The following is a 21,890-nucleotide window of genomic DNA, read 5'->3' on the forward strand; positions in this document are numbered from 1 at the left end:
TCCAGGCAGGCGTGAGACAGCAATCGCAGAACAGACACTAGAGAGGACTTTTACACTATACACTGTGGTCAGATCAAAATCACTCTAAAAAATGGACTACAGTACATAACCCGACCTGCATAGGCATTTCTTGGCTTCAGTTCTGCTGCTCGTGCTCTAAACATGCTGTTTATGGGGAGGGCTGTTATATAGAGCACTGATTCCATCGCTGCTTCTCTGTGTGTCGGATCATGGACACGATAAGAATTCAATCACGTCAGAATGGACCACAGTCCATAATTGCGCTGAAGTGAGCATGTTTGTTGGCCGGCCGCTGTTGCACATCAAACATGGAGCAGCTGTGTATTCCAAGTGTATTTGGAGAGTCTGTTACGTTTAGACGCCGCCAATCATGTATTTTCGCCATGAGTCTGATCATAAACAGGATAACATAACGGCTTGTTCAAAAACAGAAGACAATGATGAAAACCTGAAAACTCAAGTCATGTCAGCTCTATTTTTGGTCTACTTTACATTAAGTTTCCGAGATTTACGCCAATGTGGTTTACCGGTGTTACGTCGTTATGACAATGGATTTTAAATACTAGATAACTTTACACAGACATAGTTAGTAAGTGATTTTATCACACAAGAGTTATGTTAACACATAATGCTTAAGCATTGCGGCTGTTTTTTTTAAAAACACTGTGTATTTAATGTTTTGTGTAATGGACCTCTTTACTTTCATTGTATGTGCCTTACTGCACACTATTTTTTTCTTTAGAAAAAGAGAGATGAGTTTAAATGATTTTCTCTGTTAATCAACATTATGCCACAAATGCTGCCAATAGAGTTTAACTTGTATTAAACCTGAAACGTTTCTTGTATAAATATCTATGAATTAATATAAAGTCTCATAGCAGTTCTTGTTTTGATGGTAATGTCTGCTCTGAGTGCTGTTCTCGCTTCCTTCTCAAAAGTGATTGTCTCTGTTGTGTGTGTTTTTGGAAGTACAGTAGTTCTTGACTCCCTCACGTCCTCCCTCTTCCCGCCTATAATACCCTCCCACATTTTTACATCTTTTTTCACCAATTTCGAGAGTCTTTTTTTTTCTGTCTGAAGTGTGAACGATTGGCACTGAACTAGGGGGGGTTCATGACACTTTAAATATCTGAGGATTAAAATAATTTGATCATTGCACTTTATTATAGAGGACATCGCATGTGCAGTATCTAACCTTTGTAGACCATTTTATTGTCAGCTGGTCTTATCACTGGTCTTTTATGTATGTTTCTACCCTCATGTAGACTCCCATGAACCAGGCCTCTACACGATCACACTGTATCTTTACCATTCACCTGTGCAGCAAAGTCCTGGGGTCAGCCACTCTACGACATTCCAAACTTCACCTGGTGGACCTGGCTGGATCTGAAAGAGTTGGAAAGACAGGTGTTGAGGGTCAGATCCTCACTGAAGCCAAATACATTAACCTTTCCCTTCACTATCTGGAGCAGGTTGGAGGAATTTATTACATATAGATGTTGTTTATGCAAAGATAGATTATGAGTAAAGAATACATTTCATTCAAATGATCGTGACCATCTGATTAGGGGTAAATCTCAAATAGAAATGTCATATTTCACCCCCAAATCAATTTTGAAGTGAGGTAAATTGTGTTCCTGACACCACAATTTGGTGGGCTCTGTTTGTTGTCTGGCTTAGGTTATCATAGCCTTGTCGGAGAAGAATCGATCTCACATTCCCTACCGCAACTCCATGATGACCTCTGTGCTCAGGGACAGTTTGGGCGGCAACTGCATGACCACCATGATCGCTACAGTGTCTGCGGAGAAGAGGAACATTGATGTACGTTGCTTAACATTAATTTTTGTGCACATGAAAGGTAAAAGTTTTTGTTTTGTACGTGACTTTTACCATGTCAATCTCTCTCTCTCTCTCTGAGCGGATGTTGGGAGGGAGAAGGTGGAGTTTGCTGGCGTGAGTGAGTGTGTTTCTGTGTCACAGGGAACTTCATTTTTCCTTTTTCCCTTTTTTTGTAAACAAAAAAGCTAAGGTATTCTGAGTTTGTTTTAATTGCATAATCATTTACACTGACTTTGATGAGCGAGTGGCAGAAATGGGAACAAACGCGGGACATTTCTCGCGTTTGTCTGTCAGGCGTGGCGGCAAATACATGCCTGACACCTCTGTATTAGCGGAAGATTGCCTGCTGGCTGTGAGCATTATGTTATGTACTAACACAGCATTAAAAATTACAGAAACTTGGGAATAAATGAAAACAGAAATATTGCGATGCAGTATTGTTCTTCCCCACCCATCTGTTATTGACGATGGATGGGAGGATGATGGCCAAGACAGGGGAGGTCCAGACAGCAGGATGCTCATGCACTGCAGGGCTCACAAGATGATACGGTCATGTTGCTGATATTGTTTGGATAAAATACAATTATTTTGCAGAAGATGACTGTGTAGTAGGCTCAACCTAGCTTTATAATTGTTAGGTTTACATACATAATATCTGTAATGTAATGCTAGCCTCAACCTAGATTAAATGCTTTGGTGTTGACAGAACGACTGAGCCTCTTGATAGATTTACTTTGTTCTTGTGTAGGAAACCAGGAGGCATTAGCCGCCACACAATAAACTGTGCAGTGTAGAAAGAAACACATGTAATATACTGTCCTCTTTATACTGTACGTCCTCTGTACATTTTGACAGTGTGCTAAACTCCACCCTCATCAAGACTTCACAGACACAGAATGTCTCTTTCCAGAGTTTAATGAGGGTAGAGTAAAACTAAAAATATATATACAGGTGCATCTCAATAAATTAGAATGTCGTGGAAAAGTTCATTTATTTCAGTAATTCAACTCAAATTGTGAAACTCGTGTATTAAATAAATTCAGTGCACACAGACTGAAGTAGTTTAAGTCTTTGGTTCTTTTAATTGTGATGATTTTGGCTCACATTTAACAAAAACCCACCAATTCACTATCTCAAAAAATTAGAATACATCATAAGACCAATAAAAAAAACATTTTTAGTGAATTGTTGGCCTTCTGGAAAGCATGTTCATTTACTGTATATGTACTCAATACTTGGTAGGGGCTCCTTTTGCTTTAATTACTGCCTCAATTCGGCGTGGCATGGAGGTGATCAGTTTGTGGCACTGCTGAGGTGGTATGGAAGCCCAGGTTTCTTTGACAGTGGCCTTCAGCTCATCTGCATTTTTTGGTCTCTTGTTTCTCATTTTCCTCTTGACAATACCCCATAGATTCTCTATGGGGTTCAGGTCTGGTGAGTTTGCTGGCTAGTCAAGCACACCAACACCATGGTCATTTAACCAACTTTTGGTGCTTTTGGCAGTGTGGGCAGGTGCCAAATCCTGCTGGAAAATGAAATCAGCATCTTTAAAAAGCTGGTCAGCAGAAGGAAGCATGAAGTGCTCCAAAATTCCTTGGTAAACGGGTGCAGTGACTTTGGTTTTCAAAAAACACAATGGACCAACACCAGCAGATGACATTGCACCCCAAATCATCACAGACTGTGGAAACTTAACACTGGACTTCAAGAAACTTGGGCTATGAGCTTCTCCACCCTTCCTCCAGACTCTAGGACCTTGGTTTCCAAATGAAATACAAAACTTGCTCTCATCTGAAAAGAGGACTTTGGACCACTGGGCAACAGTCCAGTTCTTCTTCTCCTTAGCCCAGGTAAGACACCTTTGACGTTGTCTGTGGTTCAGGAGTGGCTTAACAAGAGGAATACGACAACTGTAGCCAAATTCCTTGACACGTCTGTGTGTGGTGGCTCTTGATGCCTTGACCCCAGCCTCAGTCCATTCCTTGTGAAGTTCACCCAAATTCTTGAATCGATTTTGCTTGACAATCCTCATAAGGCTGCGGTTCTCTCGGTTGGTTGTGCATCTTTTTCTTCCACACTTTTTCCTTCCACTCAACTTTCTGTTAACATGCTTGGATACAGCACTCTGTGAACAGCCAGCTTCTTTGGCAATGAATGTTTGTGGCTTACCCTCCTTTTGAAGGGTGTCAATGATTGTCTTCTGGACAACTGTCAGATCAGCAGTCTTCCCCATGATTGTGTAGCCTAGTGAACCAAACTGAGAGACCATTTTGAAGGGTCAGGAAACCTTTGCAGGTGTTTTGAGTTGATTAGCTGATTGGCATGTCACCATATTCTAATTTTTTGAGATAGTGAATTGGTGGGTTTTTGTTAAATGTGAGCCAAAATCAACACAATTAAAAGAACCAAAGACTTAAACTACTTCAGTCTGTGTGCATTGAATTTATTTAATACACGAGTTTCACAATTTGAGTTGAATTACTGAAATAAATGAACTTTTCCATGACATTCTAATTTATTGAGATGCACCTGTATATACTATATATATTTCATGCATTATAGTATGCAAGATTGTACATTTTATTTTCATATTTCACTTTTGATAATTTTAATCACATTTTAGCTTGTGTACTAATGTACAAATTTCACATTATATCAATTTATATGTCATGAATTTTCATTTTGAATGATACAAGCTGTTGTCACTTTCAATACAAATTGAAAGGTTGGAAAAAAGGTTGGAACCCAATGAAAATAGAATTAATAATTATATTACAAAAATTATAATTTACGTGCTACTATATCAAAACTACAATGCAAAAAATAAATAAAAATACCAAACCCTTGTGTATGTTTGTTAAAGATTTGTATTTGTGAAATTCTTTGATATGTACAGTGTTTTCTGAAGTTAAAATATTTCATAATGCATGATTGTACTTTTAAATATTCATGTATTTACACATTTAATACACTTAATACATTACTACATTTTGTTTAATGTTTTAATAAGCACTCGTGCAATTTACATTGAGTTTACATTAGGGCTGCACGATATATCAAATGTATCGAAATATCGCAAATGTATATCGCGATATGCATATCGTAAGGGCTTGCAATAACAGCATGATTTTTTTAATACATTGAGAAGTAACGTTTATGGTGAAGCAGATTGTAGAGAACAGACCAGGTTCGCGATTGTCACTTGGTGTGTGCGTGCAGTGTGCATATGAGCATAGAGAAGACACATTTGATTTTAGTAAGTCATATTGTATCTTACAATATACCCATGTTCTTACATGTTTCTTTTTTGTGCCATAAGAAAGAGAGTGCGCGCGGTGCCCCGCTCCGTTTGAATCTCTGTCTGTCACACACAGCATTAAAGAGTATCAAAACAACATTTGTGCAGAAAATAATGAGACCAAATGCCCTTATCAAAGGATGGGTTTCAATGAGTGGATTGTCCCATGAAATCATTCCTCAGCCGCAGCGTAGACTCAGAACAGGAACGTTAAACCAACGTGAATGTTTACGGCAAGCACTTCTGGACAACATTTTTCAAAATAAAAGTCCCGCATTGAACGAACTAATTATGAAATAATTAAGAACATGAATTACAGTGTAAAAAAATGAATATTTCACAACACAGACTATTTTAAGATACCCCATAATATGGTAAAATTAACTTTATATTCATATGCTTTTTAAAAAATAAAATACAAATATTTAAATATGAACTTTAATATTGCTACATAGCTAATTGTAAAACTGTATAATGCACAGTCTAAATGCAGTTTGGAACAAAAGACAAGTATTTTTGTGATCACTGGGATAGGTGGTATTTTTTTTTACATGGACGTCATCATAGGAATATCGTATCGCATATTGCATTTTTCCTCATCGTGCAGCTCTAGTTTACATTGATATGTATAACAAGTGCTAAATTGGTACTGTCTCTTTGAGAGAAGTGTTTACGGTTGAATGAGTGCAGTGTACATAAACAGAGAGAAGTTGCAGTGTTGTTTTTCCTTCATCCGTGCAATGTATGATTAGAAATAATGTTTATTTTTTATCTTTTTGATCACCAACTGACTGTAAATAACAGAAAGGATATTAAAAGAGACATGAACTGAAAATGGGGTGCCTGGGACTTGTCTTTGGATACAAAATACACGGAACGGAGCAAAAGGAAACTTTGACTTGTATAATGTGATTTGCTTGTGCTAATACATATTGTACATGTTCTCAAATACAAATCTACAAGCTCTTGAGTTTTGCAACACTTTTACCTTCTAACTGAAGTCCAACAGATGTGTAACTGGTCTGTAGGCTTGCTTTAAAATGGAGAATGTTGAAAATGAACAGTCAGTAGAATCATAGTTGATGTCGCTAAATACAATGTCAGTGACATTCCAAGGCTCAACTAAAGTGATGGAGACAGCGCGATTACCATAGATCTGGACCCACTGCAGCCAAATAAGGTCAATTTTCTTAAGGGCGCTCACTCACGAGACACAACACGCTGTAAAAGATGAGGCTGAATCCAGCTTCCTTATTGCCGCCGTCTTGTTCAGTAAAAGGATTTCAGCGCTCAAGTTCTTCTTCCCCACTACACAACTATAGTTCTTATAGGGGTTAGAAGATTTAAGTTTGTATGAGGTTGAAAGTAAGGCATTGTACAAATTATGTGTAAAAGTGTTAAATAAAGAAAAATTAAAAGGAAGAATTGACAGTGTGGAGAGATAAGTTGGAGATAGAGGATGATGTAAAACCTATCTAGAGAATCTTATATGAACCACTATTAGCAACATTATCAGAGGATCTTCAATGGAAAATATATCCAATGTGTGTCATTTTTGTGGTATAAAAGAAACAATCTTCCATTGTTTTGTAGACTGAATTGTTCAGGACTCTAAAAATAGTTTTTTGCTTAATGTGGTGTGGAATTTTCTTTTACATTTTTCATTTTTGGTCATCAGTATAAGGTGTCTCATAGATTGAAAAGCCAACTTTTGAATTTTTTAGTTGGGCAGGCGAAGCTCTCCCTATACCTAGGCAGGAAAAATAAGGTTAAGGGGAGAGAAGGACAAGGAGTGGTGGCAGTGTTTAAAAATGTGGTCAAAGCAAGCGTTCTGTTTGATTTCATGTTTTTCAAAATGTTTTCATTTAGTTATAATGAAGTTATTTGCTATGTTTTGGATGAAGCATTAGTTTTTGTAATCTTTTGTTGGAATAATCTTTATTTTATTTGTATGAATATTTTTTTATAAAAAATGTATCAATTTATTGCATATGGAAAAACAATCTACTACATGTACTGTATGTCTATGAATAAGTTGTATAAAAAGTTATTTTTAAAATTCAAAAATTCTCTCTCTCTCTCTCTCTCTCTCTCTCTCTCTCTCTCTCTCACTCTCTCTTTCTCAGGAGTCCATATCCACCTGTCGTTTTGCTCAGAGAGTGGCTCTGATTAAGAATGATGCCTTGCTCAATGAAGAGTTGGATCCTGCTCTGGTGAGTCTGACCTAATCAGCATGGACACATCATCTTTGAACTTTTATTTCTTTAAAGATGAATTGTTTACTTGTTATTATAAAATGCTTTCACCAACCCCAGTGTAATGTGCTGAGGCAAGTTAGGGTTAGGGTTGTAGGTCATTTGTAGATTCACAAAGAGTGTTGCACTGTGGCACTTTTCAAAAATGGCAAGTTGTTTAAGTTTGTTTTAGCGGTCCAACTTCTGGTTCAACCAAAAGCATGAGTTTGGTGCGGAACTACAGTACTTTTACAGTGAACAATGGTAGATGGGCAGAAGGGGTGGTAGGAATTTTGGGGAAACCTGTTTATTTTGACAATTCCATTTAGTGCCTAGTGGCACAGTGATTACACTTCACCTTACACTTCAAGTAGACAGTAGTCTGCTTGCATTTACTTATCCTTTGCTTGTTCACTATACCTTTTAAGAGGGTGTGTACATTGTGCTTATCCTGTTTCTCAACACTGTATTTTTTTCATTTAAATTGTTTTACTTGTTTTTGTTCTCAAGAGTCAGTTATTCAAACATTCAAATACAGCATCTCTTTCATTCCTGGATGTTATCACAGAGACTGGCTTGATCTCTTTCTCAAAAATATAGAAAAGGTCTGTTTTAAAGCTGTTTAAATAACTTACATCATGCTTGCATTCCAACACAATAGTTTACTTGCACTGATTATGTTATTGCACATCAATTAACTGCAGTAAGCATGCTCGCGTACTCTCTGTGCCTCAGGCCTTTCATTATCACAAAATTGCTATTTAGCGCAGATTAATAGCCTGGATCAATTTCAAGATTGTTATTGCTTTGAATGACAAACAGCTGTTCTGTAAGTATGGGTAGATTACCATGCCAAAGCTTTAAAAATGATATATTTGAAAGACCTCAAACATACCAACCAAAGCTTGAAGAGGACCTGTTGAGGAGGAGGTGTCTGAACAAGCGCCACATTTTGTGCATCGCAAGCCTGCCTGGAGCTCTCAGGTGAAGGCAGAAAAGTAGTATCTGTGCAAATTTATGTGTATGTGAGATGGTGGTATATTCCGCTCCCTCAACCTCCGATTATAGAGCCTCTCACTTACACCCCAAAAATCAGCTCTCCTGTAAACCACAATCATCATCTCTCCAACAGTTTTCCTCTCCTCTTGGTGCAGTTCTCATGACTTGGCTGTCCAATTCTGCACCCCAGAGAACTATGTTTAAAGAGAGTCTGCAGTCACCCTTTAATTGGGCCACTCTCTAGCAGGGGGGGAAATGGAGAGACCGACTCATATCCCTGCCGTTTCTGTTTCTTAAAACCAATATTTATTGACAAAGTCAATGAAATTAAAATGGATACTTTTTACTTTCTTAATACACATTCCTTGTCTTATTGTGCATGATTCACCAGTGCACATTATTCCAAGTAATAGAAAAAGGTTTGTCTTTGAAATCTTTTATCAACATGTTTTTTTTTTCTTTTTCTGAAATAATCTGGTGTATAATGTCCAATTTTTACAATCCAGTTAATTCCCGATAGATAAAATTAAGTCCTGTCCAAGGGGTCAAGGTTTGGCTGGTTATGTTACACCATCTGGTTCTAAGAAGCGTCTTTTTCATTGTTAGTGTAACATATCAGGCAGGCTGAAAACAGGAGAAAGACAATGACGAAATGGAGAACCCAAGTGCAGCTTTATTTAGACATCCAAAGTGAAAATAAAACAGAAGAACTAGAACAAAAGACACGACTATGACTAAAACTAGACTTGATTAAGAATACATGCTGACCAGGAAGTGATGTTACAAACACAAAACTTGACAAGGGACACAGCAAAGAGGGCTTAAATGCACAAGGACTAACAAGGTAACAAGACTTTAAGGGCGGCTCTTGATGCCCTAAACAAGAAGCTAAAATGAACTGGGGAATCAGGAGTGGGCAGGGACCAGGGCAGAGCTGCAGATGGCTGGGAGACCAGGGTGGACCAAGAAACCAGGGTGGAGCTGGCAGAGGGCCCGTAGACCAGGGTGGACCAGGAGACCAAGGCGGAGCTGGCAGAGGGTCTGAAGACCAGGGTGGACCAGGAGACCAGGGCGGAGCTGGTGGAGAGCCCGGAGACCAGGGTGGACCAGGAGACCAGGGCAGAGCAGGCGGTGGGCCCGGAGACCAGGGTGGAGCTGGCGGAGGGCCCGGATACCAGGGCGGACCAGGAGAGCATAGCGGAGCCGGCAGAGGACCAGGAGACCGGGGCTGAGCCTCTGAGGGCAGAGTTGCTAGAGCCTTAGAGAGCGGAGCTGCTGGAGGCGGAAGCACAGGGAGTGGAGCCACTGGAGGCTCAGGGGTCAATGCGGCCGGGGACTTGGAGGGCTCAGAGGTCAAGGTGGCCTGGGACTTAGAGAGCTTGGTCAAGGCGGCCGGGGACTCAGATGGGTCGGAGGTCAAGGCGGCCGGGGACTCAGATGGGTCGGAGGTCAAGGCGGCCGGGGACTCAGATGGGTCGGAGGTCAAGGCGGCCGGGGACTCATGCGCTGACTCTGGGATGGACGAGGCTTCAGGCGCTGGCTCGTGGACCGTGGCAGGCATGGGCGCTGGCTCGTGGACCGTGGGAGGCGTGGGCGCTGGCTCGTGGACCATGGGATGCATGGGCACTGGCTCGTGGACCATGAGAGGTGTGATGGTCATGGCAGTGGACTCTGACATGGTGGACTTGGATGGAGGTGAGATCAGGGTGGTTGAGGACTCGGATGTGGCGGTCACTGTAGGAGTGCTGACTTTCTCATCAGCCACTCCCACAGTGAAGGCTGAACCACTCAGTCGAAGTGCACAGTTAATATACTCCTCCCGGCAACATGGAATATAATGGCTTATCCAAACCTCCATGAAAAAGTCTTTTAGTGAGATCTCACCAAAGTCCACCAAATGGCAAAGCCCACAGAAATCAATTACATAATCCTCCAGGGGACGGTTTCTCTGGTGGAGACGTATAAGTGCAACTGCTGGGCTCATCGTTGTCAGTCAAGTTTTCTGTAACGTATCAGGCAGGCTGAAGACAGGAGCAAGACAATGACGAGATGATGAAGAACCCAAGTGCATCTTTATTTAGACATCCAAAGTGAAAACAAAACAGAAATAAGAACTAGAACAAAGGCACGGCTATGACTAAAACTAGACTTGACTAAGCATACAGACTGACCAGGAAGTGATGTTACAAACACAAAACGTGACAAGGGACACAGCAAACATGAGGACTTAAATTACACAAGGACTAACAAGGTAACAAGACACAGCTGGGATGCAATCAGGGAAGGAACAAGAACAGAACTATGAGAAGACCAAAACTACATTTCAAAATAAGAGTCCAAAGACACAGACACAACAGAACATGTAACAGTTAGCCACATGTTCTATGGCATTATTACGAAATTATTATAATTTTTTGGTGGTGCCTTCAGCCAATCGGTGTTGTCATAACTCTGTGGTTCTGTAGTTCCCATGAACTAAGAAGGCAGATTTTAAATTTGCAAACTTTTGGGGATTGTACTTTCAGGTCAGGCAAGTACCTATGAGATGAATAGGAATGCAAACAAATAACATTTATTTTTTTTAGAGTTATTATTATACATCCTTGGTCCAGCCCTATTTTTTTCCTTGAATATCCTGTACACTCAGAAATAAGTCAGATTACAGAAGTAAAATGTGTTGTGAACACCATTTAACATTGAATTTAAGGGCTTATACTTCAGTGTTATTACAAATGAGCAGTGGAGCCTCATAGACTATAAGAACTGTCCCATCAGTTTACAGATATATTACTTTAAAAACATTTGTTTACTCAAAAGGATTTGCTGCTGCTTGTTCAATTTACTTAATTAAAAATAAACAAAAGCAATACAATTCTAGACAATTTTGCGATCTTGATTTCATTGCATTGTATCTGTTTTCAATTTTAAAGTCTGATTCTTTTTCATGAAAAATACTTTCGGACGGTTTGTTTCAATAAACCAGTTAAAAAAACGATTCAGCAGTTCTTTTACATCATCACGTAATGATGTCACTAGTACATCATTCTAACATCCCAGCATCGTGGTAAACATGCTCAAACACATTCAAATAAAGCCATATGTAATAGCATATTGTGGGATTGTTACATTTTATTAAATTAAGTTATAATGATAATAGTGTTTATTGTCATCAGGGTTTCATTCAGTGATTATATTATTATTATATTATATTCTCTCTTAACAACTGACTATCAACCGGCAGCCTGAATGTCAATACAGTACAATACTGTACATTCTATATATACTATATATACTTTTTTATATATTTTTATTTTTATTGAATAATGTGTATCAATATAGTGTGTTTTGTAAACTGTACAGTGTATGTTATTATTTGTATATTGTTGAGTGTAATTATGTGTATATCAGATGTTTAAATTGTGCTGTGTTAATTTGATGTTATTGTAAATTGGTACTGTCTCGTCACTGTCACGACTGCTATGTTGATCGGAACTGCACCCAAGAATTTCACACACCATTGCACTTGTGTATATGGCTGTGTGACAAAGTGATTTGATTTGATTTGATTTTGATCCTGCACATCGCATACAACTATTGATTACATCTTGGATATGTTTCCTACATTAACGTTTTCCACCTAAATGACCCAATGCAGAAACAGATGTACAAACGTGGATGTTGTACATGTCTGAAGCATATAAAGTCTATAAACTAATCTTAATCAACTCACCCTTTTCACAGAAACCATGAACCAGTTCATAACAACTTAAAAAATAATATGTATGCACAATACTCAATAGACCTTTTTCACACTCCGGGTTTTGTTACGTGGAAGTAAATGATTGCAGGGTAAACTTAGACAGTGGTGAATGGGAGACCACAGCAATTATTATTATGTTGGCTTGAGAAAGCCAACATACTGATATTCTATTTAAACTTATTATTATTATTATTAGGGCCCGAGCACCGATGGTGCGAAGACCCTATTGTACTTCTAGGCATTTATTATTATTATTATTATTTATTTATTTATTTATTTATTTTTCCCAAATAAATCGCATTTATTGAGAGCCTAAACATACTCAAACTCATGAAACTTTGCACACACATAACAAGTGGCGAAAATTTACATCTTATAAGGATTTCAGAATTAGGTGTGGCAAAATGGCTCCACCTACAAACTTTCAACGATGTGCACTTTACGCTACGTTTTGCCTACACGAAATTCGGTACACATGTGTAACATGCCAATACCTACAAAAAAGTCTCTTGCACCCCTGCCCTAAACTCAACAGGAAGTCAGCCATTTTGATTCTTCTCTTAAATTTTTGCTCAGTTTTTGCCATTTCCAGGCCTCGTACTTTAACGAACTCCTCCTAGAGATTTCATCAGATCTACTTCATATTTGGTTATTCTAATCTAAAGGCCTTGGCGATGCTAAATTGCGAAGCTTTTGTGTTTTCTCTGCAAGGCGTGGCCGTGATGGTCTGACAAATTTCGATGTTTCGCCATGAAACAGGAAGTTGTTTTCACCCAATTTGGAATGCCCAATTCCCAAAGCGCTTTTAAGTCCTTCGTGGTCGTGCAGTGATTCGCCTCATTCCGGGTGAATCAGGACAAATCCCAGCTGCCTTCGCGTCTGAGACCGTCAACTTGCACATCTTATCACGTGGCTTGTTGAGCGTGTTGCCACGGAGACATAGCGTGTGTGGAGGCCCCATGTGACTCTACCCTCCCTAGCAACTGGGCCAATTTGGTTGCATAGGAGACCTGGCTGGAGTCACTCAGCACACCCTGGGATTCGAGCTAGCAAACTAGCAAACTCCAGGGGTAGTAGCCAGTGTCTTTACCACTGTGCTACCCAGGCCTCATATTTAGTCAGTCTTAATCTAAAGGCCTTGGTGATGTTAAATTGCGAAGCTTTTGAGTTTTTGTTGAAGGGCGTGTCCGTGGCGGCCTGACAAAGTTCAGTGTTTCGCCATGAAACAGGAAGTTGTTGTTGGCTCGATAGCACCACCTACAAACATTAAATGATGTGCGCTTTTTCTACGTTTCACCTACACGTACGAAAATCGGTACACATGTGTAACATGCCAATACCTACAAAAAAGTCTCTTGGACCCATGCCCTAAACTCAACAGTAAGTCAGCAATTTTTGCTCAGTTTTTGCCATTTCCAGGCCTTGTACTTTAACAAACTCCTCCTAGAGATTTCATCAGATCTACTTCATATTTGGTTATTCTAATCTAAAGGCCTTGGCGATGCTAAGTTGCGAAGCTTTTGAGTTTTCACTGCACGGCGTGGCCGTGACGGTCTGACAAATGTCGATGTTTCGCCATGAAACAGGAAGTTGTTATAATACATTGTCCAATCTGCCCCAAACTTAACATGTTTGATAGTAGTCCCGGCCTGAATACATCAACGTGCCAATATTCAGTTATTGTCATAGTGCCACCTACTGGCAACAGCCAATTCCAGGTCTTGTACTTTAACAAACTCCTCCCAGAGATTTAATCAGATCAACATTATATTTAGTCAGTCTTAATCTAAAGGCCTTGGTGATGTTAAATTGCAAAGCTTTTGAGTTGAGTGGCAGCCTGACAAAGTTCGATATGAAATGAGTCACATTTTTAAGACCTAAACATGCTTGAAAACTCATGAAACTTTGCACACATCTCAAAAGTGGGGAAAATTTACATCTGATACTGGTTTTAGAATTAATTGTGGCAAAATGGCTCTATACCTACAATATTTCAACGAAGCAGCCCTCATGCCACTTTTCACCTACACAAAAGAAAATCGGTAGGCATATGTAACATGTCAACACATACAAATAAGTCTCTAAGAAAAATATCCTAAACCCAACAGGAAGTCAGCCATTGTGATTTTTCTCTTCAATTATTTCTCAGTTTTTGCCATTTCCAGGCCTCGTACTAACAAACTCCTCCTAGTGATTTCATCAGATCGACATCATATTCGGTCAGTCTAATCTAAAGGCCTTGGCAATGCTAAATTGCAAAGCTTTTGAGTTTTCACTGCACGGCGCGGCCGTGGCGGTCTGACAATGTTCCATGTTTCACCAAGAAACAGGAAGTTGTTGTAACTCAAACATACAATGTCCAATCTGCCCCAAACTTCACATGTTTGATAACGGTCCCAGCCTGAATACACCTACATGCCAATATTAAGTTATAGTCATAGCGCCATCTATTGGCAACAGGAAGTGACATGTTTTGATTTATAATTATAAAATGATTGATGTTTCATTTGAAGTCATTTATTTTCTCTAGCTTCAGTAATACATTGAGAAATCACTGATTAGGTTCAAGTGTTTTAAATGTTGAGTTATGAACAAATATATGCCATAAAAATCACGGTCACCACAGGGAGCTGGCACAACAGCCCCAACGTGCACCAGGGTGCGAGGGCCCGTTCATCGCTGCTTGCAGCTTTAATTATTATTATTATTATTATTATTATTATGTTGGCTTGAGAAAGCCAAAATACTGAAATCCTATTTAAACTTATTATTATTATTATTATTATTATTATTATTATTATGTTGGCTTGAGAAAGCCAACATACTGAAATCCTATTTAAACTTATTAGGTTGGCTTGAGAAAGCCAGCATACTGAAATTCTATTTAAACTTGTTATTATTATTATTATTAGGTTGGCTTGAGAAAGCCAACATACTGAAATTGTATTTAAACTTATTAGGGCCTGAGCACCGATGGTGTGAGGACCCTATTGTTCTTCTATGCGTGTATTTTTTTTTCCCAAATGAATAGCATTTTTGAGGGCCTAAACATATTCGAAAATTCATGAAACTTTGCACACGCATCAGAAGTGGCAAATATTTACATCTGATATGGGTTTCAAAATGGCTCGATAGTGCCACCTACAAACATTCAATGATGTGCGCTTTACGCTACGTTTCACCTACACGTACGAAAATCGATACACATGTGTAACATGCCAATACCTACAAAAAATACCTACCGGCCTGAATACACCTACGTGCCAATATTCAGTTATAGTCATAGCGCCACCTACTGGCAACAGGAAATGACATGTTTTACACTGTGATACACTCTTAACAACATTTAAGTGCTAAAAATTAAATTGGAGTGACATTCCCCTGGCACAGCAGCCCCAACGTGCACCAGGGTGCGAGGGCCCGTTCATCACTGCTTTCAGCTTTAATTAGGGCCCGAGCACCGAGGTGTGAGGACCCTATTGTATCTGCTCTGTTTATTAGGGCCCAAGCACTGAAAGTGTGAGGCTCTATTGTTCTTCTAAGGATTATTATTATTATTATTATTATATATATATATATATATATAAAAATTCTTCTTTTCAAGGTTTTCGGTACTTTTTGGGTACATAACATGCGTGAAAACTCTTGAAAGTTTGCACACACATCGGAGTCGCTGGCCATTATGGCGTGGCAAAGTTACAGGTGGAGGGGTGCAGGGCTGGCTCTGTGGCGCCACCTAGAACATGGGCATGTTTGGGGGGCTATGAGCTACAGTCACAATATCCCTATTATGTTAACCTGAATTGCTTTAAAAAAAAAAAAAAACAATTTGAATAGTGTCAAGACAGTGCAAATTTAAAATTCTGAAGGGATTGTTGATATCTTAAATACTGTTGCCATGGCAGTGCATTAAATGTCATCATTCTTTTTTGTGCATATTCACATGTTTTGAGGTATTTGGCATACTTGGTTTTTAAATAAATGTCTTTAATTTTTAAATGTCTTTCATTTTTATATAAATAAAATATAATAATAATATCAACTGTAATGTAAAAATAATAGAAAACTGTGTCATTATGTGTATATGTAATGAGTGGCAATTACAAGAAATGTCCAATAGAGGGTAACCAAGCTCCATGAATGATTCCCAAAAGAACTACGTTCTTCAGTTAATTATATTTCTTATTTCATGCGTTAAACATCTCCAGTTCTTGAGATGGAGTTTGATTCATTTGATCTGTGTATGTTTTGATTGCTGATCCGGCATTATTTTGAATTAAAGATAACTGTTTGTTTTGGCTGTTATCAATGTCGATTAGTGTCAGCAGTTTTTTCTGCAGCTCGCGTTCTTTTCCAGGAAATAGAAAAGCGAAATATATCCCCCATTGTGATTGCCTTCTCGGCCGTATTGATTGTGTGTGTAGAGCGTGTGTTTTATCTTTATTTCTCTCTCTCTCTTTAATCGCTCTTAGGTGTGGGGTAACCAGGTGACCTGATTGTTAATGTGCAGCACTGGCATTTAGTGTGTTTACTTCCTATATAAATCGAGTGTTTCATGGCTTTGTTGTGCCATGGGTGTTCGTGAGTTGTGCCATCTTGGTCACCGATGCTCTTGCACAAATTCCCGGAGCGGATTTTCTTGCAATTTTTTTAATCTAAGCAGTACTGATATGGCAACAAGTAAACAAATGAAGTTTCGTTTTAACCACGTGTGTGACAACTAACCCCGGGTTTGAGCCCTTTTCCAGTCGAATCCCATAGAAAAATGCAAACAAATGTGTCCCCACTCATTATATACAGGTGCATCTCAATAAATTAGAATGTCGTGGAAAAGTTCATTTATTTCAGTAATTCAACTCAAATTGTGAAACTCGTGTATTAAATAAATTCAATGCACACAGACTGAAGTAGTTTAAGTCTTTGGTTCTTTTAATTGTGATGATTTTGGCTCACGTTTAACAAAAACCCACCAATTCACTATCTCAAAAAATTAGAATACATCATAAGACCAATAAAAAAAAACATTTTTAGTGAATTGTTGGCCTTCTGGAAAGTATGTTAATTTACTGTATATGTACTCAATACTTGGTAGGGGCTCCTTTTGCTTTAATTACTGCCTCAATTCGGCGTGGCATGGAGGTGATCAGTTTGTGGCACTGCTGAGGTGGTATGGAAGCCCAGGTTTCTTTGACAGTGGCCTTCAGCTCATCTGCATTTTTTGGTCTCTTGTTTCTCATTTTCCTCTTGACAATACCCCATAGTTTCTCTATGGGGTTCAAGTCTGGTGAGTTTGCTGGCCAGTCAAGCACACCAACACCATGGTCATTTAACCAACTTTTGGTGCTTTTGGCAGTGTGGGCAGGTGCCAAATCCTGCTGGAAAATGAAATCAGCATCTTTAAAAAGCTGGTCAGCAGAAGGAAGCATGAAGTGCTCCAAAATTTCTTGGTAAACGGGTGCAGTGACTTTGGTTTTCAAAAAACACAATGGACCAACACCAGCAGATGACATTGCACCCCAAATCATCACAGACTGTGGAAACTTAACACTGGACTTCAAGCAACTTGGGCTATGAGCTTCTCCACCCTTCCTCCAGACTCTAGGACCTTGGTTTCCAAATGAAATACAAAACTTGCTCTCATCTGAAAAGAGGACTTTGGACCACTGGGCAACAGTCCAGTTCTTCTTCTCCTTAGCCCAGGTAAGACGCCTCTGACGTCTTATTAACAAAAGGAATACGACAGCTGTAGCCAAATTCCTTGACACGTCTGTGTGTGGTGGCTCTTGATGCCTTGACCCCAGCCTCAGTCCATTCCTTGTGAAGTTCACCCAAATTCTTGAATAGATTTTGCTTGACAATCATAAGGCTGAGGTTCTCTTGGTTGGTTGTGCATCTTTTTCTTCCACATTTTTTCCTTCCACTCAACTTTCTGTTAACATGCTTTGATACAGCACTCTGTGAACAGCCAGCTTCTTTGGCAATGAATGTTTGTGGCTTACCCTCCTTGTGAAGGGTGTCAATGATTGTCTTCTGGACAACTGTCAGATCAGCAGTCTTCCCCATGATTGTGTAGCCTAGTGAACTAAACTGAGAGACCATTTTGAAGGCTCAGGAAACCTTTGCAGGTGTTTTGAGTTGATTAGCTGATTGGCATGTCACCATATTCTAATTTGTTGAGAGAGTGAATTGGTGGGTTTTTGTTAAATGTGAGCCAAAATCATCACAATTAAAAGAACCAAAGACTTAAACTACTTCAGTCTGTGTGCATTGAATTTATTTAATACACGAGTTTCACAATTTGAGTTGAATTACTGAAATAAATGAACTTTTCCACGACATTCTAATTTATTGAGATGCACCTGTACATCAACTGAGGTGCGGATGCAATCTTTAATTAAAACATATAGTTTTATATGGATGGATTAGAACCTTTAACCTCTTATGCAACGTGCCGTTCACATGCTTGAATGCGTTTGTTTTTGCACTAAAATTACACGCAGCACCACAAAAGAGCAAAATGTATGTATTGACTTGAGACGTTTCACAGTTTAAGTTCTTTTTAAATTGACATGGCATTTAAAAATACAAACAACCCTTCAAAGACGTCTATCTAGTGCACGTTTACATTGAAATCATTTTTAAAACAGTGCAGACGGACACAAATGTGCTCAATGTGAACGGCCCCTCAGTGTAAGACTAGAACTTCAAAGTTTGATCACACTTGCCTATTCTTTATTATTTGTTACTGCACATTTTCACTTCAAGCAAATTGGTAAGTGCTTTTTGCATTGTTATAGCAACATCAGGAGTTTTCTAAGTGTATATTAGGCTGCTTGAGTATTCAGTGTCGGATCAAGTTTTGAAAAGTAACCGTGTACCCTGACGAAACAAAATTTATTGCAAACAAAATTTAAATCGCAAATATTATTAGAGATCTTTTTCTTTGTATTAGACCTCCTTGGTTCTGGCTTTCGTGCATGGACGTGTTTTTAAAATGTCAATTGGTATTATTAGTTGACTGTCACGTATTATATGATGGGCACATGGTGTCTTATTCATTGTGAAACTGTGTTTTCTTAATGGCATGAATCGCACTGAAGGCCTAGACAAGTTTTATTGCATTCTCTGAGGAGAAAATTGTAATACAAAAATAATTAAGGGTATTTCAATACCCACAGCTTTCACTTAAATATATGCTATTTTTGTGTGCCTTTTTTTTTTTTTTTTTTTTTGGTTGCTAACTGCATATTCAGTTATAATGCACTAAAATATTTACATGTAGTTGCATTTAAAATGTAATTAACACAATTACATAGGTATATAATGATGATTTTGTGAGTTTTCACTGCAAAACAACCCCCAAAAATGCAGAAAATTGCATTGCAAAATCTGAGAAAAGCAGCAGCAAATTCAGCCATTTTGTAATATCAGCTAGTCAAATTATATGGCCATTTCCTAAATATACCGTAATTTGATGACCAAACTTTAGTTGTGGCAATGTAACTGATTACGTTGTGACAACCGGAAAAGTGACATTTCTGTATTCGTTGCCACAACGTATTTTTGGAGCGGTGCCAGTCCGTCATGACGACGTTGTGGCAAGGTCATGGTTCAGTAGTGTCACGGAGGGAACAAAGGACACAAATGCAGAGATGATGGTTCAATGGTTTTATTAACAAAGTTCTCAATGTCAAGATAAGGCGCACCTGGCGCCGGCTGCAGAAGGCTGAAATCCAGTGAGCCGCAATGGGCTAGTGAAGGGTGTGTTCGTATGATAAGTGTGCTTTGTGGAAGTCAGGAACAATCCGAAGAGAATCCGTTGAAGTTGGTGTGTTGCGAAGCAAATCCCAGATGATATAGTCCCCGAGACGCAGGCAGAGACAGAGGAATCCTCCTCCACATGAACTGCGCACAGAACTGGTGAGGGTGACGGCAAGCAGGAAGGTAACCATGCCTCTACAGAGGGGCAACCAACAGACACACAAGCATGCTCCAACTTCACGAGAGAGCAAAGTTAACATGACAGTTAACCATAAACAGGCAAATAATAACGAGGTGACACACAAGGAATAAGTAGGGAGTGCAATCAGAGTGAAGTAGATGGTAACAGGCGAGTAAATCATTGCTGTGATCAACATCTCCCCGTGAACGATCACCGCTCCCATGGAAATGCTGATCGCGTGCCGTCTCCACCTGTGAGACACGAGGGAGAGAGAAAAACAAACAACAGTATGAGCTGGCACAAATGCCAGAACTGTGACAAATAGTTGTTTGTTGGTAACCAGTTGGTAATTTATGCTTTGAATAATTATTCTATGGGCAAACATGTAGCATTCTAAACTAATTTATGTCCTCATTTGCCCTACATTAATTTAGAGGCTATTTAAACAGTTGTGCATATGAATAACGAATGCAGACTCAAAGTTAATGTACTTCATTTATTTTGACTGCACAGAGAAAAAAAATGCAACAACAGAATTGCAACGAAATTACAAACCTAAATGACTTCTGTGCTCATATTAAAATCTACTTAACACCTAATGCCATGAATTACATTTGTTAATTTAATTTAAAGCCGGTTTATGGATAAATAAAAATGGTAAATAACTTCATTACAATATAATCTTTAGATCTACATATTCTTTTTCAATAAAGAATTATATTAAATTATAGCAAAAATGTCAAATTAATCAGTTAAGTTGAAGTTGTAGTCAAACTGGAATGGTGGCATATATCTATTACTCATTGTATGATTAGGGTCCAAGTTTACATTAATGTTGAGTTGTTGCTGTGTCCATCATGCTTTGTTTTCTGAAGGCCACCAAGTGGAAATGGACCCATGGTGCTTGGGCCCATTATCGCTGCTTGCAGCTATATTTATTATTATTATCATTATTATTATTATTATTATTATTAGGGCCCGAGCATTGATGGTGTGAGGACCCTATTGTTCTTCTAGGCATTTATTATTATTATTATTAGGGCCCAAGCACTGAAAGTGCAGAGCCCTATTGTTCTTCTAAGGATTATTATTGTTGTTATTTTTTTTTCTTCTTTTCAAGGTTTTCAGTACTTTTGGGGTATATAACATGCGTGAAAACTCTTGAAAGTTTGCACATACATCAGAGTCACTGGCCATTAGGGTGTGGCAAAGTTACAGATGTGGGGGTGTGGAGGGGGCTCTGTGGCACCACTTAGAATATGGGCATGTTCGGGGGGCTATGTAACACATCCCTTTTGAGCTACAGTCACCAAACTTTGTACACATATACATCTCATGAAGCCGGACAGCTTTCATGCAGACAGTCATAAGCTCTGCCCAAAAAGGAAGTTGGCCATTATGGATTGTTTGAAAAATGCATGCTCAGGAATTTGATATACTCCTCCCAAGGATTTTATGTTATAGGTACCAAATGTGGGCGACATCATGCCAAGACATTTATGATGCTAAATTGTTTTTTGATATATCGAACGGTGTTGCCATGGCAAAGCGATAAAATAACATCAAGAAAATGGAATAAGGAAATGTCTCATATCTTCTGCATGCAGAAAATTAAAAACATCAAAATTGAGCCAAATTTTTGTCCTTGCAGGCTGATCATATTGATGTGACTATTGTGGGTCACAGTCGTAGCGCCACCAACTGGTGGAAGGAAGTGTCACTTTTTTTTTTGTCATTAACAATTTTTATTGATTCCACACTCAAATCAACATAAACAGCACATGAAAACACGGA

The 21,890-nt window shown here is 38.9% G+C and overlaps 1 protein-coding gene across 7 annotated transcripts in view; it reads left to right on the forward strand.

Annotated features, from left to right (window-relative positions):
* kif6 (kinesin family member 6) overlaps nucleotides 1-21,890 on the forward strand; it is a 326,246-nt gene that overhangs the window by 47,235 nt on the left and 257,121 nt on the right. For all 7 annotated transcript variants that reach the window (XR_007892184.1, XR_007892185.1, XM_051646212.1 and 4 more), the window contains 3 exons: nucleotides 1,287-1,493; nucleotides 1,702-1,845; nucleotides 7,288-7,374. Coding sequence is in view for 5 of the 7 variants with exons in the window: in XM_051646212.1 (XP_051502172.1) it covers nucleotides 1,287-1,493; nucleotides 1,702-1,845; nucleotides 7,288-7,374 (438 nt within the window). In the remaining 2 variants the exon portion in view is untranslated. The remainder of the gene's footprint in view (nucleotides 1-1,286; nucleotides 1,494-1,701; nucleotides 1,846-7,287; nucleotides 7,375-21,890) is intronic.

Source organism: Myxocyprinus asiaticus, chromosome 20 (assembly GCF_019703515.2).
Source record: "Myxocyprinus asiaticus isolate MX2 ecotype Aquarium Trade chromosome 20, UBuf_Myxa_2, whole genome shotgun sequence".
Classification (NCBI taxonomy): Eukaryota; Metazoa; Chordata; class Actinopteri; order Cypriniformes; family Catostomidae; genus Myxocyprinus; species Myxocyprinus asiaticus.